The sequence below is a fragment of the Magnolia sinica genome, chromosome 17 (genome assembly GCF_029962835.1).
Source record: "Magnolia sinica isolate HGM2019 chromosome 17, MsV1, whole genome shotgun sequence".
In the NCBI taxonomy this organism is placed as follows: Eukaryota; Viridiplantae; Streptophyta; class Magnoliopsida; order Magnoliales; family Magnoliaceae; genus Magnolia; species Magnolia sinica.
The window spans coordinates 4,664,083-4,690,064 of NC_080589.1; the positions used below are offsets into that span (position 1 = coordinate 4,664,083).

At 40.5% G+C, this 25,982-nt stretch overlaps 4 protein-coding genes across 12 annotated transcripts; 3 read left to right on the top strand and 1 right to left on the bottom strand.

Moving 5' to 3' along the window:
* Positions 1-175: 175 nt before the first annotated feature.
* LOC131231759 (ribonucleases P/MRP protein subunit POP1-like) lies at positions 176-619 on the top strand. The gene has a single exon (XM_058228063.1). The coding sequence runs from the start codon at positions 176-178 to the stop codon at positions 617-619; it is 444 nt and encodes a 147-aa protein (XP_058084046.1).
* Positions 475-11,921, top strand: LOC131230289 (ribonucleases P/MRP protein subunit POP1). Of its 8 annotated transcripts, XM_058226133.1 has the most exons (11): positions 494-615; positions 1,918-1,991; positions 3,516-3,604; positions 5,141-5,248; positions 5,340-5,573; positions 8,608-8,726; positions 8,815-9,372; positions 9,464-9,572; positions 9,656-10,248; positions 11,203-11,373; positions 11,503-11,921. In XM_058226133.1, exons 3-11 carry the CDS (start codon positions 3,554-3,556, stop codon positions 11,696-11,698), a joined length of 2,139 nt encoding a protein of 712 aa, XP_058082116.1. In that variant the 5' UTR covers positions 494-615; positions 1,918-1,991; positions 3,516-3,553; the 3' UTR covers positions 11,699-11,921. The 8 variants fall into 8 exon arrangements, with proteins under 8 accessions (XP_058082115.1, XP_058082117.1, XP_058082118.1 ...); XM_058226132.1 differs by lacking the exon at positions 1,918-1,991 and having other exon boundaries at positions 475-615; XM_058226134.1 differs by lacking the exon at positions 1,918-1,991 and having other exon boundaries at positions 475-615; positions 11,209-11,373.
* A 2,365-nt stretch (positions 11,922-14,286) lies between these two features.
* Positions 14,287-16,130, bottom strand: LOC131230290 (uncharacterized). The gene is made up of 3 exons (XM_058226140.1): positions 15,224-16,130; positions 15,045-15,089; positions 14,287-14,976 (listed from the first exon to the last, which is right to left on the bottom strand). The coding sequence occupies exons 1-3, from the start codon at positions 15,317-15,319 to the stop codon at positions 14,572-14,574; spliced, it is 546 nt and encodes a 181-aa protein (XP_058082123.1). The 5' UTR covers positions 15,320-16,130; the 3' UTR covers positions 14,287-14,571.
* Positions 16,131-16,586: 456 nt separating this feature from the next.
* LOC131231156 (beta-carotene isomerase D27, chloroplastic) lies at positions 16,587-25,819 on the top strand. 2 transcript variants are annotated; one of them, XM_058227262.1, is made up of 8 exons: positions 16,591-16,801; positions 16,902-16,994; positions 18,786-18,890; positions 20,422-20,521; positions 21,629-21,720; positions 21,824-21,904; positions 23,054-23,122; positions 25,395-25,819. In XM_058227262.1, the coding sequence occupies exons 1-8, from the start codon at positions 16,676-16,678 to the stop codon at positions 25,530-25,532; spliced, it is 804 nt and encodes a 267-aa protein (XP_058083245.1). In that variant the 5' UTR covers positions 16,591-16,675; the 3' UTR covers positions 25,533-25,819. The 2 variants fall into 2 exon arrangements, with proteins under 2 accessions (XP_058083246.1, XP_058083245.1); XM_058227263.1 differs by lacking the exon at positions 23,054-23,122 and having other exon boundaries at positions 16,587-16,801.
* The last annotated feature ends 163 nt before the right edge of the window (positions 25,820-25,982 follow it).

Genomic DNA, 25,982 nt, shown 5'->3' on the forward strand with positions numbered 1-25,982 from the left:
AAAACCAACTATATATATAGTATCCCTCTACAAAAACCCGCGTTTTTTATTTTTATTTTTTAGTCTTCACTCCTCTTATTCGTAAAACCCTTCCAGCTCCAGCGAGAGCAGATAGCTCTTCTGCTTCCAGCCGTTAGGGGTTTTTCTTCTTCTTCTCAATCTTGATCTTCTGCGAATGGCTTCCGATCGATTCAAATCCCATCTAATCCAACCTCCTCCTCGAACCCTAAACGTCCAGAAATTCGCTGAATCCCGAGCTCCCGAGCTTGAATCCCTGCACAGCATCGTCTCCAGCCGTTTAAACCACGATTTCCGATCTCGCCGCAACAAAAGGCGTAGAACGACCGGATACGATGACCGGATCACGAAGAACCGGTCGAGAAAGAGACGGAAACTGGGGAAGATTGATGAGGGCAGGGGTTCGGTGGCGGAGAAAGATGGGAAGAAGGTTTCTCGTCGGATTCGGAGGAGAATTGAGTTTAAGAGCAATCCTGCATTGGGATTCTGTCTGTCGGGAGATGGGTCGAAGAGGTTGAGGACGCATGTTTGGCATGCAAAGCGGTTCGAGATGACCAAGCGGTGGGGGTTTTATCTTCCGTTGGGATTTCAGGGAAGGTAATGTAGTTTTTTCCTTTTCTTTTCTTTTCTTTTTCAAAATTCTTGTTTTCTAAGGGTTTTTTTTTTTTTTTTTCAAAATTCTCGTTTTCTAAGTTTTGGGGTTTGGGGGTTTTGTGCTTGGTATTGGAGCTCTGTATGAATGGAGGAAAAAGAAAACTATGATACACTGTCAGAGTGTAATGGATGATACGCGTGCACATAGAAATTACTTTGAAATTGAATATGTAGGACACATGTAATTCAAATTAAACTGCGCAAATTATGGGCTCTGGTTTAAATGTATCATGAACCAAGAATTATGCTTATTTGATTATCTGAATTTTGTACGAATGGAGGAAGATGAAAACTTTAATACTCTGGCAGAGGGTAATGGATGATACTCATGCGCACATAGAAATTGCATATGTGGCACACAAGTAATTCAAATTAAACTGTCCAAATTATGTGTCCTAGTTAAAATGTATCATGAACAAAGAATTATGCTTATTTGATTATCTAACTATCGGTTGGTGGACATTTATCGATCGGTTAAAGTTGTATAATATCCCAATGGTTCTGTTTCAACAAACAAGTGTCCATGAATCATATGTTAGGATTGCTCAACCAATTTGATTTTGGCACTTCGACTTAGCAACAGTGACCTCCAAAAATGTGTCAGTTTAATTTGAGTAATGTGTACAATTTTTGAGTGTCTGTGTATGAAGCGTCATAGTCTGCCAGAGTATTAAATGACTCCCCATGGAGGAATGCATAGTGTACAGTGTACCAGCTCAGATGAGATGCACAAAGAGTGCACTTATCAGAGCATATGTCAATTTTGCAGATGTGTAAGATCTGTAAAGTTCATCAGGCAGGGTGCACTGTGAGCATTCCCATCCCCGAAATCAGTGTGGTCCATTCGTGAGGCGGACCACATTACTATAAGAAAAATGGATGATTAGGAAAAAAAAGGATTGACAGTCTGTTCAGTGACTGCAGAGTGCATGTCCTGCTTGATGTGTGGACTTATGATTTGGTGTTGGTTTACAGTCTGCCCTACCTGATCAATGGAGAGGATCTCAGATGTGTGGTATGTTCGTGTCCGTGCCATGAAGCCCTTTGTCCATTTCCCACAAGCTTACCTTTCCTTATGCATGTTTATCGAGATTCACAAGCATTTCTCGCCATTTGTGGCGCTCCAATTATTGCTCGTCATGAGTTTGTGGCTTTGTGGTGACCTGGACTAGTCATTTGAATGTTATAAAGCCCTAGGAACCCGGTATTTGACGAGGAACTGTTTGGACCATCCGGTTCTGGCAGTCCTTCATGTTGAAGTTGAGCAGACAAACTTTCTGGATCAATACATTGAAAAGCACAAGGGGCGAGTAACAATGGTGAGTGACAATGGTGTGCAACAATAGCAAATTCATGTTTCTTATTATTGGATTTATGTCTTATATGATTGTCAAAATGTGCATGTTTAAAGTTATTTGCCCCCCTGAGTTGTAAAAACATCATAATTGGTTGATTTTGAAAATCTATGCAAGGTAAGCATATCAATCCTGTGATCTCCTATTTCTTATTTTCTTTTACATAAATTACCCATTAATGTGTAAATGTTTTAGATGTGGAGACAAGGCAGTGAGCTAACTGTAATATGATCACTAGAAGAGAAAAGTGTAAGATATATGGAAATAGTTTTAAATCATATAATATAAGCAGTATCTGAGTAATTCCATAATGGAATGTTTGGATACAATAAACCCTTGAATTCAATTTCAATAACTAGTTAAGAAAGGCGGAAATGACCAAATTGCAAAAACAAATTGTAATACCACTCAAAGAGAATTTTATTTTATTTTTCAAGCTGTACGTCCTCACCGTTCATTCTCCTCCTTGAGGTAAAATTTTAACTTATTTTTGTTTCTTTTCCTTTCAAGCGATGTCACAGCTGTCCATATTGAAAGTGGGCCTTGCTTGTTGCAATCATGGCTCTCTCGGGCAATCCAAACTGTTGGAGTTGACAGGGGTGTTCTTAGGCACATGCTGGTGGGAAATGCCTAATTACTTCTCTTCACTTTCAAATTGAGTGTCCAAATTCCAATTTTGTTACCTTCAAATTGGAGTTTCAAGGAATGCAAACTACTCACTATGAATGCTAGGAACCTTCATTAGTTTGTCCTTTTCTTGATTAACTGAATGTTTGGCAGTTGTTCCCAATGCACACCACATGTGCATCCAACTAATGTTTTACAATCCTGAATGGACTGGACTGTTCGATTGTGTTGGACTTGGATCAGAAGTGGACAGAAAAACAATCCAGTTCACTTGAAACTCAGGTCAACCGAGTTGGTTGAGAAATCAAACATTTACATTTGTGAAACTTGAACCTGTGATCTCACTTCAATTGGGGAAGGTATTATGCACTTGACAAGAGGCATTTTGGATTACTCTATTTATTTTATTTTATCTTATGTATGGTACTTAAACCAGATGTCCTGTATTGGAATGATTCGACACAGTTGACCACTGGTTGGACTGGATAATCAATTAAAACAGTTTGGTGTCTGGTCCAGCTTTTAAAACATTGATCCAAACAGAGTCCAACAGAATGAAAGAAATTAATTAATGCTTTCTCCTAGTAAACTGGTTTTTAGGTATGCATGCCTGACATGCCAGTTTTTGTTGGCATGGGCTGTTCTTTTTATACACGATGGGTTGGTTATTTTCTTCTAGATCTCTGCAGCAGCTGCTTGTCCTCTGCCGTATTTGTTAGTTTCTACTAGGTCTCTGCACTGGCTACTTGTCCGCTGCTATATATTTGTATTGCTTTTTCTGATATGCTTTGCAAGTTGCAATTTACTGGAAGTATCGCAGTATCATTATATGTTGAAAACCTTATTATTTATGTTCTTCAGAGGAAGAGGTTCAAGGTCTGTTTTGAAGTGGCTAAGAAATGGAGCCCTCATACATGATGCAAGTTACAACTGCGCTGTCCAATTGGAGGGTTCAGAGGCAGGCATTCCCTTTTTCTTTGGAACTCACGAACTTTTGGCTATAGTTCTATTCCCTGTCAATATGATGGCTTTCCCAGACGATTCACTGCATATCTATCCTTGTTTTTCTTTTGATGACTTTTTGGGTGGGGTATTTGGGGCATGGATTTGTGAAATCCATGGATTTAAAATCTCCGCTATTGTTTTTCCAAACTGCAAACCCTAATAAATCCATGTATTCTCAAATCCCCTGAAACTAGGGACTTGAGAAATCCACATTTTTTGAGGAGTTGAGGATTTGTAACAGCTCTATTTGAGGGGCTTTGACCCGCAGTGGCATAGATGTGTTGCCCACCCAATGAGTGGTTGGGCATGATTTTTGGCCCTTGACATGTTCAACGCTAGGGCCATTGCCAATATATCACTCATGGTCAATCGGGGTCATTGCGCATGCATCCTTTCATTTGGGGGTGTCTCTGTCATAGCATATGCCATATTGATGGTTGCGATTTATTTTTACGCAAGGATGGATGGCTTGGGTCATGTGATAGACTCCATGATGGACGGCTTGGGCCCACATGGTGCATACTAAGGCCCACGTGATGGACAATTAGAACCACTTGAAGGACCATGAAAATAATCTCGTTTTGTTATAAAGTTCTAATCAATGGACTTGTACCAAAAGAAAACAAAAGTATTTGAGCATTGACATCCATGGATTTGCAGCTGGATTACCAAACAGCACATATTGGAACTTGCTGAATCCAAATCAAGGCAAATCAATGAATTTGATAAGTTCTTATTTTATGGATTTGCCAATCCACGTTCGCAGTCATCGACCCCAAACAGGGCTTTGGGGCTGTTTAGCTGCAAGTAAAGTTGTATTCTGGACAAATTGTCTAGATCATGTTGTCTTGGATATCTAGGTTATGTTGTGTTGGACCAGCTATTTTGTTTGCTTTTTGTCAAACACCCTAGAGCAACAAGTAAAATTGGATTGTGGCACACTTGGGAACTTAAGATGAATAGTGGAACATGTAGTACTTTTGGTGCATGTGCACATTGGCACATGTGTCATATGTAAGGCACTTAAAGATTAATGGTAGCACACATGGTACCCATGAGGCGCTTGAACATGGTTGGTTGCACATGTGACACATTTAGCACATGGGATGCATGTGCATTGAGCATTTTATTCCAGCATATGCACCAAACTAGGGATGAGCTTCCTTGTCTTTATTTTACCTCTTCTAAGAGACATGCTATCCTTGTTTTATTCCACCTTTTGGGGACATTATCCTTATTTTTATTGGTTCTTGTGCATAAATGGGTAGAAAAACTATGGATAGCCTGTCTTCCCCAGACAGCCTGTGCCAGACACAACTTTTCTTGCATCCAGATGGCCCTAAGTGTTTGATAACATCCTTGATGCCAAGTTCATTATTAAGAAAAAATCGATGTAGCTGCTATGCACTTTATTGTTTTATTTTTGTGGTATATGTGCAGAAATTAAGTGTGTTTTAAATTTTATTTTTGTATCTTTCCAGGAATCACTTTTGAAAGTTTTTAGAATGGTGATGGTTCTGCCACCATCATTATCTTCACAAGAACCATCCAATCCTGTCTATCGTGGAGTCTGTTACGGAAATGCCATGGTAGGTTGCTTCTTCAGTAAGAACACATGTAGTCATGTTATGAAAGAATGATCATGTAAATGGATGAACTGTGAGCTGTCTAATTGTGCAGCTTCATCATGTCGGAGCTCCTATTTCTCAACTGATTGCCCCTGTGACCTTCATGTGGCGGCCTTTCTCAAGCATCCATATAGATATTGATGTTGAAAATGATTCAAATTTAAATGGACATTGCATGAGTGAGAAAAGTGAATGCAGTACTTCGTATCGACAGTTGTGGGTATGGATACACGCTGCAGCCTTCAGTGAAGGATTTGGTGCTTTAAGATATGCCTGTCAAGAGCTGGTATGCCCTAACTTATTAGATTAACCTACAATGGTATTCAGATTTTGATTGACTGCCACTCCTTGCAATATTAATTGGCTGGTCATTTTGTTAGTCTGTTCCTATTTATGGAATTCGGTTTATGCCACTTCGTCCCCTGATAAATTTATTGTTTATAGAGCCGTTGAATGTCTATTTACCCATTTGGTAGCAGTAACTTACACCCATTAATGGTGGTAAACATGCATTATTCTTCGTCTTTTAACTTGCTCCATACCACTCCAAGCAACCAGTTTTTTTTTTCTCCTTTCTATTTCCTTGATTATTTATACATTTTGGAGTCAAGGAAGCTGCTCTATAAGATGTATCTTTGCAGTTCTTGTGCCACTCTTAAAGCATCCCCTCAAAATGGGGAAACTGTTTGACAGCTTCTGGGCATATCCTTCAAAAAAAGAAGTTAGCTTCTGGGAATGTTTCTCCTTTAAAAAAAGTGTTAGTTGCCGGGCATTTTCCAGATATAAGGATCCTTTTCCGCATGTTTTACCAACTTTGAAATCAAACTGAGAGTCCATTTCTTAAGCATCATTCCTCCAAAAATAATTAAAAAGGAGATTATGTTTTCTTGCAAGTAGCTTTCAATTGTCCTGAAATTGTCTAGCCTAGCAGACTTTTATATGGTAGGCAAATTATCACAATATGTGTAATGCATGTAGTATGTGGTGGTATGATATATAATATTACTGCATCTTGTTGATCTCTATGTAGTTTCATGCCCCTGAGGTCAGATTTCTAAACGGTTCCATTTCAAGCATCCCTTTTCGAGATCCAAATGCTGAACAGAGTTTTAGGTCTACGTACTATGATTATGATGAAGTGCATATCTACACTTGTTCTTTTCTTTTGACGAGTATTTGAATTTTCTTTAATTTGTTCTTGTTAGCATAAAAGAGGTCAGGGTAGTTTAATTTTTCTCCAGTTATATTATGCTTTATTATCTACTAATAAATGCATAAAAGAGAAGACTTCTTGTTACCTTTCTGATGAATTATTTTTCTCTTTACAAAATTTCCTGCATGTGGCACAAGTCATTTTGTTAAAAATGTTTGTTAGTCTGAAATTAACTAATGGTGATTTATTCATTTTGGTTTTCACAAGTTCAAACATAAAACTTGATGTGTGGCTGGAAATGGAGGACAAAAGAAGAGGGAAGGCGGTATTGGTGAGGATTGAAAACTTGATGCTACTGAAGCATCCATTAACCTTGGATGAGGTCAATGTTGGACCAAAACATAATCGGGATGGAGGAAGGCGATGAAATAGGTGGAAGAGACAATTTGAGATGGAAATATAGATGGTTGGTAGAAGGGAAAGAGGGAATTAAGGAAGGAGAGGCTGAGCTAGGTGGGATGGATAAAAATAGAGGCCATGGGAGGATGAGCAGCCTCACCAGTGGCCATAGAAACCACCATGAAGTGGTGAAGGAAGAGGGTAGGGACAAAGATGAATGTTCAAGTGTTTTTTTTTTTTTTTTTTTTGTGAGTCTTTTTGCACATACAACCCTCTCTTTTGTCTATAGAAGAAAAATAAATCCTCCCCTTTTCATATTTGTAAATAACACCAACCTTTTTTGTATTTATGCAAAAAAAAAAAAAAAAAAAAAAAAAACCAACCTTGTGGTTAAATTCCGTCAGTGGATGACATGAGGATGTCCAAAAGGTGTTAATTTGAGTTGTTAGCATGTTTAAATTACCTTTATACCCACCTCAGAGGGATATTATGCCTTACATGGAAGTAAGGCTATGGAAATGCCACACATGATATTTTGGTGATTTAATGGATGCAACTGGAGCCCATGTAGCATTTGTGCATGTGATCTAGTTGTTTAGCTGGTGGGGCCCACTTGAGATTTTTTCAATAGAATCCTCTCCGTTGTTTGCATGTAAATTTGATCTGTGCTCCATTGTTGGACCAACCATGTGGATGGTTTAAGTTATGACCATACCATGTGTGCATTTTTGACCTTATGTACATCAACCTTCACACCCTACCGGAATAACTAACTCTTTTAACACGGACATGAAATACATAATTTATAGACTCTTTGGGGATTTTTGTCTGATAGACAGAAACAGAAGTGTTATTTACAAATACAAAAAGAGGATGGTGTTTTTTTCTTGTATAGATAAGAAGGGTGCATATGCAAGTAACTCCTCTTTTTTTTTTTGTGTGTGCACGCATATGCACATGTGTGATCAGACAGGGGATTGCTTCTGGTAAAGGGTAAAACTGGCCATGAAAGAAGATTAACAGGTCTGATTCCTGCCAGCAAGGGCCTGCATCTGGTGGTAGGGGGTTGTGGGTTAGATTCCCCCCCCCCCCCTCTCTCTCTCTCTCTCTCGGAAAACCGAATCTATCGTAACATAAAACTCATACTTTCGAACATCTACTCATGAAGTCGAGCCGATTCCAATTCTAGGCTTGCTCTTTTTTATGCTCATCAGATTGAGTGTAATAGTTATTTTCAGTGCATACATATTTGAAGGTAAACCCTGCTTGGTGCGAATCCACCAGTATCTGTGCATTACTTGGTGTCACACACACACACACACACACACACACCTGTGCTCCTTTTTACATGCGCACCTTTGCACATGTGTCCTAGGCACAAAATCTGAACGGTCCATGTGACATGGCACCCCATGAAACCTCCAAGGCCCAACTTTCACCCTGATTCGAAACTCTGGTGGGCCATAGCAAAGAGAGGAGAAATCAAGGAAGGAAACTATTTCCTTTTGCTGTGGCCCACCAGAGTTTTGGATCAGGGTGAAAGTTGGGCCCTGGGGGTTTCATGTGGCGCCGCATCACGTGGACGGTTCAGATTTTGTGCTCATATCATGTGAGATGAGTTCTCAAAAAGTTCTCATGAGTTCTCGTGAGAATTGGTGTGTAGGTGAGCATTTCACTACACATGCACACATCAAAAAGAAAAGATTTTTTTTTTTTTTTGTGAAGTGGAATCTTTATGTTAACTTGGTCACTTGTCTTTATATCTCAGGTGCATGAAAATGGTGCTTCTGTCAATTGTTTTTCACTGGAGGGGAAGCTAGCAAAACTGGAAGTTATGGGAGCAAAGGCAATCCAAGTTCTTCAGAAGATACTACATCCTGTCACTGGGTGAGTTCTATTACCGAACTGCATCCTCAATAAGGCTAGAAAGGTGCAACCTATTCCTCTTCTAATTGAGAGTGGAAACTTCATTTAGTATTGTTGACAGGGAGTCCAGTACTTGCGAGGATTTTCATCTGAGCAAATGTTCGATTTCGAAGGCTGACAGCACTCCACAACTTCAAAAGACGTTTGTCCTTGAACATGCAGAACACCTACCCTCACATGCAATAGTATCTTTAACAGTCCAAGATCCGCGTGATATAACCATGAAAGCAATTGAAAGTGTTCCAGATGCACCTACTTGTCCAGAGAGCAATTTACTAGAAGAAGATGATGCTAAGGAAGATGCTTCCTTGACCTCTGGAGCTCCAAATACTTATAGAGAGGTCATAGGATCTTTTTGGTTAAAACCTGATGCGAGCAGTGTTCATTTCTCCGACAGTGAAGATCTGTGGACTTCTAATGATCAGACAAATCCTCCAATGGAGGAGAATCTTCTTTGCATGGAAAAGCATCAGAGGCGCTTATCTTTTTTTAACCTTGATAATACAAATTCAGGGACCTTGACCACCAAATCAAAGGAGGGCTCTGCTAGATCTTGCCCTATTTTGCTTTTAAAGAATATTAATAACCAAAGGGGCTCTTACATGGGGTAAGTTAATGATTTAGATTTTCCTAAATGTTTCTTCTGCATCAACTAAAACATGTTTTGTTGTAACTATCTGGTTTCCAATCTCCTGTAGGTGGTCTATCATTCTTCCTTTAAGTTGGGTAAAGGCCTTTTGGATTCCTCTTGTCTCCCATGGGGCTCGGGCCATTGGTTTGCGAGAAAGGCAATGGGTTTCATGTGATGTAAGTACATACTCCTGACCTTATACTTGGTTCTATTCCTAGGTTTCCAAATGTTGTGAATAGAAGTGTATTCTTTGCTGCAGGATGGGGTGCCATCATTCCCTTCTGATTTCCCTGATTGCAAGTCATACTCATGCTTCATGTCTGCTGAAGCTACTGCTTCTGATCAAAGAGCTGAACTCTGTCCTCTTGCTATGAGACCTCTAAGAGTTCCCATACCACCCCCATGGTATTGTGTTAGTTCCACTGTTAAGGAAGGGTTGACCAGCCTGGGAGATGATCAAACACCAGATGTGCAAACACAAAGTAAAGAGATGGTTTATGGCAGTTCATTGGTAAACCCGGACACTGGAAACAACAATGCAGCGTCACCAGAGCAGGGCTCTTTTCCAGGTTTCATAGCAAGGACATCTGATCTTTTGAGTGCTTACTTGAACGAAATCCATTGCTGTCATCTACCCTTGTTCCCTAATACGGCAATGGGGAAAAGGATTTTCTCTGAGCTGATGGATAAAGGCAGGCTCAGCTGGGCCCCTAAAGGAGTAATCCAGATACCAGCTAACCGTAAACTGTGTTTTTTGAGAGTTCTTCTCCATGCCTACAAGGAAGGCGTTTTTGAAGAGGGAGCTGTTGTTTGTGCACCCATTCTTACTGATTTGTCATTGTGGACAACCAGGTTAGTAGCACCATGGAGCCTTTCTATTTACTAGTTTTTTTTTTTCTTCTGTTACTTGGAATTTTCTTCCAAAGGTTGCCGCCTTTTTTCTTTAAAAAATAAAAGAAAGAGAAGAAAAGAAAAAGATAGCAATAAATCCGTGAGGACAAGTCAACAGACTCTCTTAACTGACACTCTGTTAGATAAATGAATATTAGGGGCAATAGTTTTAATGGGAACTGTTATAGTATGAAAGTCATCCATCAAGTAATTGACTGACCTATTCTTACAAATCAACAGGTGTTGCTTTGTCCAGCTTTGGAAACTCTGTTTGATAGATTGACTTGACAAAGGAAATCGATCATGAAATGCCACAAACTATGGCAATGCAAACAAGATCAGTGACCTGATCTAGGTTGTGGTTTTCCCTTCAGATCTGGATCTGAAAATATTATACAACAAACACCAATGAAGAAACTAAGACTGTGGGTCCTTACTCATGCCGTGGTGGTATACTCACAAGAGTTTCAACATGAGGTCATGGGTTCGAGTACCAATTGTGGTGAAATCCCACTGTGGTGTGAGTGCGTGGGTTAAAAACAAACAAACAAATTAAGACTGGGAGGGAGTCCCAGTAGTCTACTAGTCAAAAACTGCGATCAGTCACCTTCTTTCTTCTACCATTGGTGATGCATTCCAACAGGGAAGCAGTACATGCTATAACCAGGAAAATATCTAAAAGCATTTAAAAAATAAAAATAAAAATTCAAAGGTAAATATGTTGGGCTGTGGGAGCCTATCTGCCCATAATAGCGTCTGTGATTGTTTCACTGTACTGAGTCGGTAGTTTTTATTTGTTCATTGCAGCAGCTATTGTAACCTTAGAAACAAATCCTATCATCTTCTTATTAGCTTGACATGATTCTTTCAGTGAAATTCCAGTTTCATACCAAAACTAAGGGACTGAATGTGAAGATGCAGATCAGACGAACAGGATGGACTTAAAATCCCTCAATCCTCTATAAAGTCATATTTCATACAGCAACAGTCTGGCAAGTGGGAGCTGCAGAGACCAGAAGACCCTGTGGCCAAGCAATCTCACAGGTGGCCTATTGGGTTTGTCACGACAGGATTTGTTCGTGGAAGGTCTGCATTTCCTTCTGCTACCATTCCTTCCGAATTCCTTATTCTGAACTCGAGTTACCAGAAATGATTTTTGTAATCTTGTTTAAACATCTTAATAGTGCCTTGTGCATCTGTTGTATGTGGCTGCAGCACCAAGCCAGTGGCGGAAGCCTTCTGTGAGGCGGCATTGCTTGCTCAGCTGAGAGGAGAGCAGTGGAGTGAGATGCAAGAGAAGGGGAGGCCTGAGATTTTTGTGCTGGTAAGGAATCTGAGGTCTGCCGCCTATAGGCTTGCCCTTGCAACCATTGTAGTGGAACAGCAGGCGGAAGACATGGAGTTCACGTAAGCTGCTGCATCTCTATTTATCCAAGTCCCTATTTCATCTCCTAATTTAGAGAACATTCTTATCTGGTTTAGATGGGAAAAATAGCTTAAAATCACACTACTGATTGGTTCGGGTGGATATGGCCAGACCTCTTCAGATGGTGCAGAGAGGTCTAACGTTTTTGGATTGGGTTAGGAACTATCTCTGGGTTCTGCTTGCTTGTACAGGCCATGTTTCACGGCCATGTTTATGGAACACAAATGGAGGAAAGTAATTTCATTTACTTCATTTTATGGCATGAAGCCCTTGAATCCTTCAGCACCAGCAATCACAAAACAAGACCAAGGTGCTTGAAGAGCATCTGTGGTTTCTTTTCAGAGTTGCTCTACAGTGGTACCGGTACCATGGCATATGATGGTACCAGAGAGATGTGGGACCCACGTGATGTATGCAGGCCATCCAACCCATCCATCAGACGAGTCACCTCATATTACCCCCACATGCCAAAAATCATCCCAACTCAACACTCAGGTGAGCCACAAAACTGTGAACAATGTGGGAGATGATGTCGACCATGATTCACACAGGGGCCCGCATGAATTGCAATACAGCCTTGAGTTTTTCCCTCACCTGTCATTCAGGTCAGAGAAAGGATTCCATATACACAACATGGTGGGCCGTCCATGCAAATAAGGGTTGGAGTTCTGTTGCTTTTACCCCATGGTGTGGCCTACCTTATTCACCGAGCGGCCTGATTTTTGGGCTTGGGGGATAACATGTGCTGAAGCATCTGATAGACGGATTGGATTTCATGATGCAATTCACACATCATGTGTGCCACACATCTGGCCATTACCACCTTCCCTTATGGTGTTACCGGGAGTCGTGCCCTTTGTTTAATAAATAAATAAACCCACCCACTGATGATCGTCCAAGTGGGGCTTGTACCATGATCTGAACAGCTCACTCTGGTGGGCTTCACTATCATATCAAATATCAATAGGTGAATTAGGTGAAGATTACATCCTTTGGACAATCCTACAAAGGTTGTGGCTTGCGACTGTTTTATTGGCCTTTTGGATGTTTTTTTGGAAATGAAATTGGACTGGACCGCTTGATCATTATGATTTTGGTATTTTAGCCCACTCTTGCGGGGCCCTGCTACCGAATGGTTCTGATTACATATATCAGCCTTGGAACGGTGGAGATCTGGCCTGCTCAATTTGTTTTGGTTGTTACTTCTCAAGGGTAGGAAACAAACAGGAGGATTTGCGAAGCAGACCCTATGGATGAGATTGAAGGCTCTCTTGGTGGCATGCCAATGTCAAGAACGTGTGAGCTCTGGGCTATTCATTTGGTGGGGCGGCCAACCTACATGATCCCGGCCAATCCACTTATCTGGTTGGTTCCATGCGGATGCTGAGTTTCAGCTGTTGATTAAAAAAAATATATTTCCTTTGTTTTATGGGCAACGGTTCTCATTCATGTCATCAGCCTACCGAGAATGCTCCATCTTTTGAGTTCCTGCCTATCAAGCGTCCTACTTTACCGAGTATCAAATACAATGCACGCACCCAAATGTCTGTCGCAACCTTCACAGGCTCACAATGATGTTTATATGCTATCTAAGCTGTTCATAAGGTCATTCCCACTGGGATGAACTGAAAACACAAATATTAGCCTGAGGCCATGAAGGTTTCAATGGTGGGGTTCAATCCCTACTGTTTCCTATTTGTGGCCCACTTGAGTTTTGGATCTGCCTTATATTTTTTAGCTCATTTCTTAACATGAGCTGGCAAAACGGGGTGGGTTTCTTGCAACGTATCGGTGGGCCCAAGTAACTTCCTCATGCAGAACTTGCTGTTGCTGTGGGGGCATTTTGTGTTATTCTTTGGGCCATTAATCGGTGTGATTCTCCCGTGCTGCCCGTAGACTGTGGTTCTATATGAATGGTTCGGTCTAGCGTCTTTAACAGTCCTCACGATCCCAACCCAACCCCTGGTGCAGCACCTAACACCCTCTTAGCCAAGAATGGGTAACGTCCGGGCTGATATAACAGGGAAGATGCCAGATGAACGGCTCCAACCTTGCACGCGTATCCAAGCTGGCACATGTGCTCAAGAATTAGGATTCTAATCCTACTTGCGCGCATGCACACATGCTGTACGCACCGGGTACAACAATCGGAATCCTTGAGCCCTCCATGCTGTGTGTGTGGCATCCACTCCGTCCATTGGGTGCTTCGCACGATATTTATGGGGCCAGAAATTAGCCCAATCGACCACCCAGGTGGGCCACACCTTGTGTATGAGGCCGACCATGGTGTACATTCTCCATCCAATTCGTTCATCACGTGCGGATGAACAGAGACTCCAAAAATCATCCTAATTCAAAACCCAGATAGGGCTCACCACCTTAACTCTAACGATGTAGGTGTGATTTTACATTTGGTGCCCGTGGTACGGCCCACCCGAGTTTTGTATCGAGCTGGTTTTTGAGATGGACGGTGAATATGATAACGCACACCTGATGAACCGATTGGATGCAACACTCACGGTGGGCCCCACATCTTTTACCCGCCGCGGGCATGCAAGAGAAGTCCGGTTGGAAAGAGATCCCCGACAAACTAAAACGAGAGAGAATGGAGAAAGAAAATCCATTGCGAGAAGAAGGGAAGCAACGCAACAGCACTGTCATGGTTAACGAAAAAGACGAAAACACCCCTCGTTTACAAAAGAAATCACGGCACAACCACGGCAAAATTCCACCTCTCTTCCTCGACCCAAAGGAAGAGGGAAAAAAAACAGTAAATGAAGATCAAGATTCAAGAAGAAGAAAGAATATCAGTCATTGAAAAAGAAGAAAAAAGAAAAATCAGCAATTATCCTCTTTCCTTAGAAAAATCCAAGAGACAGCCAAGACGAAGGCAGAGGAGCAGAATCATCATCAAAGACAGCAGCAGCAGAAGTAGAAACACCGGTTTCTGTTTTTACGAAATTCCGCTTCCTGCGCTTCGATCTCAGCTTCCTAACAGGAGTTGAAGCAGCCAATGCATTTCTCGTCGCAGGCTGTCCGCAGATGATCTGGAGATGGTCCTGGTCGCTGGCTAACTGATTCTCCTCCACCCATTCCATTGTCGCGACTGACTGGACAGGGCACTCCTGCCATTCCAGCGCGGCAAGATCTTTGTTCACCTGATCGAGCGAGAGGTACGCGTTGGAAGAGATGTTCTCGTTCAGTGTCGATCGTAGGGGTGGTATCAGCATATCGATTGAGTTCAACGCGTCCAGGATATCTTTCTGAGTGATTATGGAGAAAATAAGAACTATAGAAAAGGGAGGGATGGAAGGAGAGATCTTTCTTTTACCTTGGGACGGTTGTGTAGTTTGATGAAACCGTGCATTCGGATGATCTGAGAGAGAGAAGGTTAGATGAGAGATCTGAAAAGAATCGGATCTGGAAATACGAAATGCAGAGTATACAGAGAGAGAGAGAGAGAGAGAGAGAGAGAGAGAGAGAGAGAGAGAGAGAGAGAGAGAGAGATACCTGAAGGAGGCATTTGATGGTGAGATTGGGATGTTGGGGATTTTCGTGGAAATTCACATACTCTTCCAGCGTCACCTGCCTCTTCGCTCTTCCCATCTCTCTCTCTCTCTCTCTCTCTCTCTCTCTCTCTCTCTCTCTCTTCTTGATTTCTCGCGCCTTTTCGCTTCTTGTTCGATATTCATACCAAGGGAGTTGGTTATGTTCTTGCTGCTTCTCTGTCTCGAGATCGCGCACATGTGCCAGCTTGGTGTGCGTGTGTGAGATCTGATCTGTTCATCAGGCAGCTCTTCTCGTCTATGAGCCTAACGTAAAAATGAGGTCATTTCATTTTACTCGATTCGTGGTCCACCTTATCGGACGGTTTCGGCCAGGGTACATTCATGCAACATACATGGTGGGCCCGACGCTCTCACCTTTCATGGACCCGAAACTCTGACACATTTACCTTTGTGGGCTCGGGTTGGGCCGTGATGGCCCACTATCAGTATTCTCAGTTCTCCAATGTTATTGGGTGAAAACCAAGATGTCCGGCTTTAGATAGTTTACGCCCAGGTCCAGCCCAATGGTAGACCTAGAACTTATGCCCAAGCCTAACACTTGGACCCTGAGACTCCACTGCACAAACATGGTTCAAAATAGGCTACACTCATGCTGGCTGGTCGAGTCTCATTAGGGGTGGCAATGGGTCGGGCTACATATGAAAACTGAATGGGACCCTCACATCAAATCAACCAACCTTTTACTACTTGAGTATTGCACTATGCCAACAAGCCAGGTGGGCCATTCATCATCACCCTTGGCCCAACTAGCCCAAAACTGGCGGAGATTTCAAGTCCAAGCTTGTCCATTGGGCCAAGTTTAAGGGGCCAAGCCTAGCCCTGTAGGGCTGGGCTGCCAAGGCATGATTAATTATAAATAATTTTTTAAAATTTAAAGTTACTCAATCACTTCGGTTTAATAAATAGAAATTGAGATAAGATATTTGACACATAAATAATTTATTTTAAGTAACTTACGATCCAAACACTCATTTGATACCACCAAATAAGTTTCTTCTTATACTTGTAACCGTAGTTACTTAACTTATTTTAGATAGTAAATTTAGTTTATGATTAGTTAAAAGTAATTTTTTTTACTTATAAGTGAAAACTATGATAAGATACTCGAGGCATAAGTAGTTTATCTTAAGTAACTTAAGATCCAAACCCCCTCTAAACGTCTGGACGGTTCGATCGTGGGACTAGGCAATTATTGCTGATGGATGGCCGACTCGTCTGAGTCGAACCCGGTTCGGGACCCGACTCGAGTCGGTCCGAGTCAACACTGTCGATTACACAGATCTCAGGGGTGCTCTGGTCTTTTCACAAACATCGAGTAAAGGCTCACGCAGAGGAGAAAAAGCGGAAGCGCACTTGAAATTGTCCTGTTATCCGTTCCTTCTCTCACAGTGGAATGGAGTCTCTGGCTCCACTTCGCGCCCTCACCTTTTCTTTTCCTTCTCAAAATGCCCTCCAAGCCAAAACGATCCAGAAAAACGCTAGAATTTCAACCTACTGCTCGCCGTTTCGATCCCAATCGGTACGTCTTTGCTCTTTCTACTCGTTCTTCCCTTCCCTTTAAAACCTCATCCATCCATCTCGCGATCGAAATTTTCACTCTCTCCCTCTCCCTCTCTCAGATCGATTCTACAAGCGCTGCTGCGAAATCCGAATATAAGCCTGGCATCTTCGATGATTTCATTCTCGCTTGGTTTCGGAGTAAAATGGTTGAGGTGATTTCTTCTTCTTCTTCTTCTTTTCTTTCTTTCCTTTTTTCTTATTTTATTTTATTTTTATTATTGTATGTTAGAGTTGTAATTTTTTATTTTATCGATGTTTAATTCAGTACTCTTGAGTTGAATATACTATGATTGGCTTGCTTTTCATTTGGACTGGCTTCCTGTAAGGGTGGGGCCCGTTTTCGGCAATCCAGACTGTTCGTCTGAAAGGGCCCATGGTCGATGGTCAAATGGACAGACGCGGATTGCGTTCCCAAAACTACTTCGAAGACAGTTCCAGCCACCTGATCAGTGGACTTATTTACCCATTGTGCATGGACGATTGGTTACATCTGCTTTTCTGGCTGTCTATATGCAGGCCAATGATCGGATGGCTATGTTTGTCTTCCGGGGGATTTTTTCTTTTTTTTGGCAGCATCTCGCATCCATTGTGTGGGCCACCAGTAGACAGTCTGGGTTACTGAAATTTGACCCCATCCGTACTGAATGCTATAGGTGCTGGTAACTAGTTGGAGCATCATATACATGGCCATTTTTCTGCATCTTGAATTAGGGTTCATTCATTAAATTATAGGTCTGGATATGAATTTGAATAATGTTTTGTGTTGGTGAATTTGGGTTGGGAGTAGATTATGGCTGTCAATGTGTATCCAGACCAGCGGGTACCCAGTGGACCCGGCCAGATTTTAACCAGTCGGAGTCCCATTTTTGGATCCATAAACAATGGGTCTCACCTTTTTGGACCTGGTTAAAATCGGGTTTACCTGGGTCTAGATTGGGCTAGGTCAAGTAGGTCCAGTTCAGGTCCAATTAATTTCTATATTACTACTATATTTGTTAAATATATATATGATTACTCTGTCAAGTTTTCTAAGCCACGCACATGTAAGAGAGACGTTTACACACCATGAATGTGTCAAAGTAGCTCATGTGTGTGCAATCTAATCCATCTGTCAGGTGGGCCTGATCATGTAAATGTTTTTATTCGTTCTGTACCCAGCGAAGCCTAGATACAAAGACCAGATGGGTACCTGAACCTGAGCAGATCCAGGTCCGGGTCTTCAAAATGATCAAGACCTAAACCCAGTTAGGCCAGGCACCTGTACCATAGGACCTGACCCGAACCCAACTTAGACAGCCCTAGTGTAGATCACCCCTGTTCTTGTCATTTACTTTGTTTGATTGTTTCCTACCCATATTGTTCATTTCCATGTCACAGAAATTTTTGAAATAAAGGAATGGATGCAAAATTAGAGTATGATATGCATCAGTGGTTATGCTTTTTAAATGACAGTTAGGCCCTGTTTGGTAGATGCCTAAAAATGAGTTAATCTCATTTTATTAACAGTAATTATCTATTAGAGATCTTGATATCTAATGCACAATGAGTTCATACTAACAGTGTTTATATATCAGATATCATGATCTCTAGTATATAATTACTGTTTACTAAAATTAGATCATCCCTTTTTCTAGGCATCTACCAAACAGGGCCCTAACTGTGGTCTGAAACAGGTACAATCCTTGTGACTTGTTTCAACATATACATGTTTCATATGGGGTGACTGATTTTGTTGTCTACCAAAAACGAGCTGACTCAGCTGTGTTGACTTGGCTCTATCCACTATTTAAAGCCTTGTTTGCAATATGCCTTACCTTGAATAATGGCAACTTTAAAACCTTGTGTACTGTAGTCCTTGCCCTGTAAAAGCTAAGGTTTGCTTGTTATTTGGTTTTGAATGCTTTCTTACAGTGCATTGTTCTTCTTGATTTGAAGGAGTGTAGGAGGTTGGATGGGACTCAGAGAAGCCTGGATATGATGGACTTATGGAAGTCGTAAACCGTCTGATGATCAAGGGCAAAACCAATCGGGAAACTGAGCAAGCAGCGGTACATCAACTATATTCACCTTATGGTCATTGAATTTTGACTCTGCCTATGAACTTCTATTGTGAGTCTTAACCAAACTTAAATTTCACATGAATGGCTATAACTAATGGCAATGTTTAAATCTTCATAAAAGGCAATCTTGCGTCATTTTATCCATTTTGTTCCTTTGTTTTTTAAAAGAAAAAAAAAAAAAAAAATTTATTGCGATCTATTACCTTTTCCTCAAGTCTCTTTTTATGTATTGTGCATTTGCCATTGCTACCTCATGATTACTAAGAGTACTGTGGTGTTTTTTTTTAAAAAATTTTAAATTTTAAATTTTTATTTTTAAATGTTGCAACCTTTTGTTGCATGCATATGCTCTTCTATCAAAGACTATATGTTCTTGTTTATATGCATGGTCTACTTGTGGGATGCAAAAGGTTCATATCTTAGAATCTCTCTCTCCCTCCCAAAGAAAAGAAAAGAAAAGAAAAGAAAAAAGGCCAAAGGTAGAGATTAATGCCCAAAAATTATTCCATGAATGTAGCATAATCACCCCCCTCAAGCTTTTTCCAAACTGATTGTCCATTCAAGATTTCGTGTGGTACACGAGGATCTGGTGTCCATGCAAACAGATATTCGAACACACGAAAGTTGCTAGGCTTTATTCCCAAGTGAATCATTCATGCTTTAACATTGCTGACCAAAATACCTATCACCAAGATTCATAGTTATAGAAATCAATGAAGAGTTGCTGAGGCACTAGAGCCACCTAAAAATGCTCCAATGCTGCATGATAATGGAAACAGGAATGATCCTGCGGGAGTAGGTAATATGATCTGGGATGTTTGGTATGAAACACAAGACTTGGCACAAAGCGGTTGTAGCCAACCTGGTCCTGCATATCAATATTACTGGAATCTCCGCACCATGCAGGAGATGCTTAGGTATCCCCTGGCAACAGAGTTGGGCTCTCAAAAGTATCCTGTCTGATAAAAGGCCCATCTCTATTGATCATGATCACTATGCTGACTTGGAAAACTATTTAACTCTACATATAAATGTCATCCTAACCACACCTCTCACATGACTATAGTGATCTGCACCTCATTACAACATCTCAAATGCCTCAAGCATCGAGGGTCTGTACTCCATCCAAGTAGCAGATTTCCCTGCTCATGGTAACAAGATTTACTCTACAGTCAGTGTGATAGAGTCCTAATTTAGTATTCTATTCATACTTCTCACGTATATTATAAGCACTCAGAGAGCGTGTGAGGAAATAAAGCCAAATTGCAAAGCACTCATTTGCACATGAAAATTTCAATGAGGCCACATAATAATCTATTAATATGCTATTCACAAGGGTTCATTGTTTAACCAGAATTATTTCTAAACATGGGAGTTGTTTTGAATTACGTATTTAATAAGAATAAGGTCTATCAATTGCAGCATGAGTCATGACTGTTGCATTGGTTACTTGTCACCAGTTTATTTAGCTACAATTATTCTTTGAGCAGATACTAACTACTCATTCTACTAATGGCAGGTTCGTGTACTAAGATCTTTGTTTCCCCCATTGTTGTTGGAACTTTTTCAAATTCTCATAGCCCCGATTGGAAGGGGGAAAGTAGCTGCCATGATGGTTGGTGAGTTAGACCTTCAGAATATATGTTTGAGAGCTAGTTATGTAAATCTGTTAGTCAAGTAAATTTCATGTTGAAATGTCCAAGATATGCACTTATATATGTTTATTTGCTCAGTAAAAGAGTTAGACGGGTTTGGTGATGATGTTAATGTCCAATTGTGATGCACATTTGCTTTCCCCAGTTCAAGGGGAAAGCCAAGCCCATGAATCAGGCCAAAGCTTGGAAATCCAGCCCATTATTTCCAGCTCAAATGAATTCATGTTGTATGGCTTTGGGACCATGTTACCTGCATAGGAAAGGAAAAAATTTGAAATTGAAGTATGCCTTGGGAATGTCGTTGGCATGAACATGATTTGAAAGTTTTTTTTTTTTTTTTGAATTATGTAGTAATGCATTGGGACTCGTGGTTGTTACAACTAATTTGTAGGAAATTATTACGTTTAATTATGAGGGGTTGGTGTAATTGGTCTATATAAGGACCTATTTTGCATTGAAAAGAAAATCCATTTTTTGACTTCTAAAAAAATATATTATTTCTTCCAAATTTCCAGCATAAGAAAGAGTCGAGTGATCCCTCTTTGGTTGTGAGTAAATCTAACTCATATGGATCGAGTCACTCCTGGTTCATTGGCATCACTTCATGATCGTAGAAATTTCCCATTCTGTCAGGTTTGTTGCTTGCAACGTTTTTGCCATTTCTAGTTCATTACTGATTTTTCTAGTGTTTCTGATAAATCATCATCTATTTTATTTTCATCCTACAAAATTTCATTCCATTATGATTTCCAAAAATATTAAATTTCTTAATCTCAGATACTTGAATTGATGATTTTTTAGACAGTTTCCAAACGTCCTAAAATCAGCCTTATTTGAGTTTGGAATTTTTTTTTCTTCCTGAAACTAGATTCATCATGGTTCATTTTGGCATTTGAATCAACTCAATCAGAGTTATATTCAAGACGATATACTATTTTAAAGTCAGTGTATTTAAGCAGTCCATTGCAACTACATCAGGCTGCATCAAATTGTCTAACACACTCATTTGACACCTCTATCAGCTCGAAGATATCATGTTGTGGTAGTCATTAATGTTTTTATGTTTTGAAGCAAGGGTGACTGCACTCTCTTGTCAATGGCTGATGGGCCCATGCACAGTAAATTCAGTCGAGCTTCCAGGCGGATCTGCTTGTAGTAGTGGGGTAGTGATCTCAAAGTTCCAATATTTGATTTTGATAGCATTGAAATTAATTTCTTTGTTGTGCATTTTATGAACTTAGCAATCGGTACTCTCGGTTCATGTAGGTTTTCATAGAAAGGTGCAAGTATTTGGAGGAAAGCAAATGTGTGGGTATTTGTATTAACACATGCAAGCAGCCAACTCAGGTTAGAACCTATCCATGCTTATGTTTATGTTTTCTATGTTATTTTTTTAATGTAAAAATGAAATAAATAAGGTAGCACTGCAATGTTTCACTTGGTTGCAAAATCTTTGCCTTTTGTCCACTTGCATCAATTGGATCATGCGACGTGGCACTAGTCCAAGAATCCGGAATATTCTTACACCTCTAGATATTCTAGATACTTACATTGCATATTTCTTCATACATCCCGTCTCAAGGGTTTTGTGTGTAAAGATTAGGTTGGGCTCTCCATGGGAAGGCTGACCCTATGTAGATTTGGAGGCATTTCGATGAGGTGCACTGTTTTAGGGCAAGCATTTTGTTACCCTGTGGCATTGAGATGTCTTAGTAAACTGTGAAGATGCCATTAGTGTAAAAAAGAGAGAAGAAAAAAAAGGAAAAAAAAAAAAAAAGAAAAAAAAAAGAAGAGTTTTTTTATTTTTATTTTTTAACAATTCAATATATCTTATACCCACATGTTTGAAAATGGAAGGGTAGTCGGAACATTTGATGCATTTTTTTTAAATATATTTTTTTTTAAATATTTTTTTTGTGATCACCAAAAACTCTTCTGAACTTTTCAAGGATAAAATAACAGCTGGCATGTAAATATATTGGAGAATGCATATATATGGTGGTTTGCTAATCACAAATGCATGTATAACCCATCCTATAAACGAGCTGTAGCCATGCAAATTAGTGTGTGTGGTGAACATCCAAGACATCCGTCATGGGGGCCTTAACATAGAGATGCCAAGTCCAAAACTCAGGCCATTTCACTCGGCGAGTGGGCGACACAGAACCAAACAAATGGATTCCTAAAAGAACTTGTTTACCCATCCGTTTTCTTATACACTGGCAACCTTATGAGTGGACCTGCCTTTATTTTTGCCTTCCACCAACCCCTGGCTTGTAGTATTCGCACATGCCGTCTTCGCATGTGTTCCAGCATGCATGTGGGCTGGGCTATTCACATGATTTGTAAAAGAAAATGGGTGTGTGTGCATGCATGCGTGTAATATGCGGAACTACATTTATAACTTATTGCAAAACATGCATTTGAGCTTCTGATAATACCCTGTTCTAATACCTAATACTTCTAAATTTTTTTGTCATGCTATTTTCCTTCCAGACTTTTTTCAAAGATTACATGGGAGTTCCTCTATCGATGGAACCAAACTTCAGTGATTATAGCTGTCAGGTAACATGTCTCAGATAAGTTTCAACCTTGCATGTCTATATTGGTGGAGATACTGCTTGTTGCGGAACAGTGATCCAAAATCAGCAACTATGTTTAAGACCTAATGATTTTGTGTATTCTATTTCTAGTTTGTCCAGAGTCCATTAAAGTAGTTGTGTCTTGTTTTCTCTATTGCTCATGTTGTCAGTTGTCACAAGTTATTGATAGAGTAGAAATTATTTGTAGCTTATCCCAACCATTTTTATGTGCTGCTGAAAATTAAGTACGAGTAGACTGGAAACTAGAGCACTGATCCCATCCTTAGTTGCACAATCCTTATAACCAGGTGCTGCTTCCACTTTGAATGTGCTCCAAACTCTCACTCCTGATTTCTAATTGTTTATACTTGCCAGCATTTTGAAAAAAATGCTTCCCTGCTCCCACACCTGAATTTGTTGTTGCTTCACTTCATGTTCGTGATTGAGGAAAATATGCTTACCCTTTTCCCACTGCTTTCCAAGTAGAATGGATGAATGTTTTGGTGAAAATTTTCTCTATTGTCCTTCACGAGATGGCCATAGCATGTCAAATCGAGTACTGAAGTGGGAGAAAGAAAGGTCTATTGACCTAAGTCCTGTACATTCACTTGGAAGTGGGATCAGGTACCAATGTATGTGAAATAGGAACTCTTGTGGTTTCTTGGCAAAACTTGTACAGCCAGCTGCCAAACCCACCCTTCATGAGTAAATACTCATTTGCTGAGACTGGATCTACATAATCAAGTGCAAAGCAATCTGTAAGCACCTTAAAAAAGAAGTAGAAGGGGGGTAAAAGGGGAAAGCACCCCCTTCTCACGGCCTCCCTCCCACCCTCTTAATCCAATGATCTTTGAAATCCTGTGACTGCAATTATCTTCAATTAGATTGCTGTCTGTTTTTTTTCCCCCTGAATTGAAAATCAAAGAGGAAGTTGATAAATTGATCAAGACAGGATTCATTGAAGAGGTTTGACTACTCAGATTGGATTGCTAATATAGTGCCCGTTGCGGATGACGGATTGGGTGGGGGGAATTGACTTCAATTGAATTTATATTTCTTGCACTGATAGTAACTCTCACTCATTGAATATAATCATCTAAAGATCAACCATGATCTTGCTTCACAATTTGATTATTTGTCACATTTGCTAACTTTTGTGTATTTTTTTTTTTTTTTTTTAAATTTGTTGGGGAGTTTGGATTGATTTCTCTTTAAATTAAGAAACTCTCCATTCTGAGTTAGCTTTGATAAACATTCCTCGAAGACTATTCTTTGGCAGTTTGATTTATCTCTTCCATATATAACGTGGGTGGCAAATGGGCAAATTTCCCCATGTAATTAGTTCTGGGAGAGTCATAAACTTTGAGATTTAATAGGGCATTAGATGAAATTCCAACACAGGTTAGGGGCATTTGGGAAATTTTTGAAGTGTGAATGCTTATCAACAGGCGGTTTAGATTTTACCTGCTCCATCCTCCATGTCAACGATTGTGCCGATTTTACAATGTGTGCCTTTTTTCCCATGTGAGTAGCCCACACCCTTCGCCCTTTTCTACCTTCGCCCTTTTCTATGTAGCCCACACTGACACTCCCTCCCCTCCTCCCTCTCTCTGCATGTAACTGCAACCTCTTTCTTTCTCTACGTCTAGACCACACCCTTTCCCTCCAGATCTCTCCCCTTTCTCTCTCCACTTGTGTTGCATGTGCCATACCCACTAGTATTTATAGTTGTTTTTAATGATTTAATCTGACCTATACTTTAGTGCCTATTATATGCTTACTGTCGTATGTGACTGCATAAAATATGAACTCAACCTTGATCGCAAAGCTTGAATTTACTCACATTCTACAATACAATCTTTAATCCACCAACTGATCTTTTTAGAAACTAGTATTGCTGTTTTGATAAATTCATCACATTTGCTTTGTTGATTGGCACTTACTGTATGTGCTCCTCTTTCATTTATGAATCCTATTAGTTGGAAATATTCCTAAAGTTCCTTCAATTGCAGAGTAACCACATGTAGTCCATGTTCACTGTAATTATAAATGCTGCTGCCTTTTTGTCAAGAGCTTCGCCATGCCTATTTGCATTTGGGTCCAGGCCCATACACGTTGCCCAACATGCAAATTTGGCATGTGTGTGGGACATCTAAGCCATGCAATAAGTGTGCCCCATTCTGTGGATCACCTGCCCAAGTATCAGGTTAGTTTTGTGGCAAACACTATTCATCTGTCTACCTTCCATTTGGCAGTTTAATTTTGGAGTTCATCCCCCTCCACTTGCTGAAGATAAAGCCCTCTCGGAACCTTGCTTGGAGATATGCCCTAACGCGACAAGGCGTAGAGAACTTGGCAGAAATGATGAGGTGATGCAGTGCCCAAAGGTATAGAGATTTCTCCATCTTTGAGAAAGGGTGTACTAAATCACAGGTTTTTGTTGTAGATTACACTTGCAGTTCTGTATAGAGAATTATAATTAAAAGCTTTTGTACATCCACACACACCCGTATATGCTTACGCATGGGACATGTGAGGCTTGCATCAGGAGAACTCACCATTTAGATGACCTGGTCCAGAAAACAGGCTGGTTAACTCATCAGGTGTGTTACACACGTGTACAGAAAGCATGAATGATTTAGAAGAATTCCCAATGGGGGAATGTGGGGGCTTGGCAGAACTCTTTATAATCAAAATAAAGTTAATGAAAGTGGAATAGTATTCCTCCCCCCCCCCCCCTTAAGCTCTTCATCGTATTTCTTGTTATGAAAGTGGCTTGACTTCATTTGTTTTGTCTACATGGATGTGCTTGAAACATGATTGATGGTGACCCGAGGCTTTGC

Bases quoted from the DNA above. Each gene is read 5' to 3' on its own strand.
- LOC131230290 (XM_058226140.1), bottom strand. From the start codon at position 15,319: ATGGGAAGAGCGAAGAGGCAGGTGACGCTGGAAGAGTATGTGAATTTC. The intron at 15,090-15,223 runs GTATCTCTCTCT...TCTCTCTCTCAG, and splicing joins CCATCAAATGCCTCCTTCAG to ATCATCCGAATGCACGGTTT. The intron at 14,977-15,044 runs GTAAAAGAAAGA...ATAATCACTCAG, and splicing joins AACTACACAACCGTCCCAAG to AAAGATATCCTGGACGCGTT.
- LOC131231156 (XM_058227262.1), top strand. From the start codon at position 16,676: ATGGAGTCTCTGGCTCCACTTCGCGCCCTCACCTTTTCTTTTCCTTCT. The intron at 18,891-20,421 runs GTACATCAACTA...TACTAATGGCAG, and splicing joins GGGAAACTGAGCAAGCAGCG to GTTCGTGTACTAAGATCTTT. The intron at 20,522-21,628 runs GTGAGTTAGACC...TATGTTTTGAAG, and splicing joins AGTAGCTGCCATGATGGTTG to CAAGGGTGACTGCACTCTCT.
- LOC131230289 (XM_058226132.1), top strand. From the start codon at position 3,554: ATGGAGCCCTCATACATGATGCAAGTTACAACTGCGCTGTCCAATTGG. The intron at 5,574-8,607 runs GTATGCCCTAAC...TTTATATCTCAG, and splicing joins GATATGCCTGTCAAGAGCTG to GTGCATGAAAATGGTGCTTC. The intron at 9,373-9,463 runs GTAAGTTAATGA...AATCTCCTGTAG, and splicing joins CAAAGGGGCTCTTACATGGG to GTGGTCTATCATTCTTCCTT.
- LOC131231759 (XM_058228063.1), top strand. From the start codon at position 176: ATGGCTTCCGATCGATTCAAATCCCATCTAATCCAACCTCCTCCTCGA.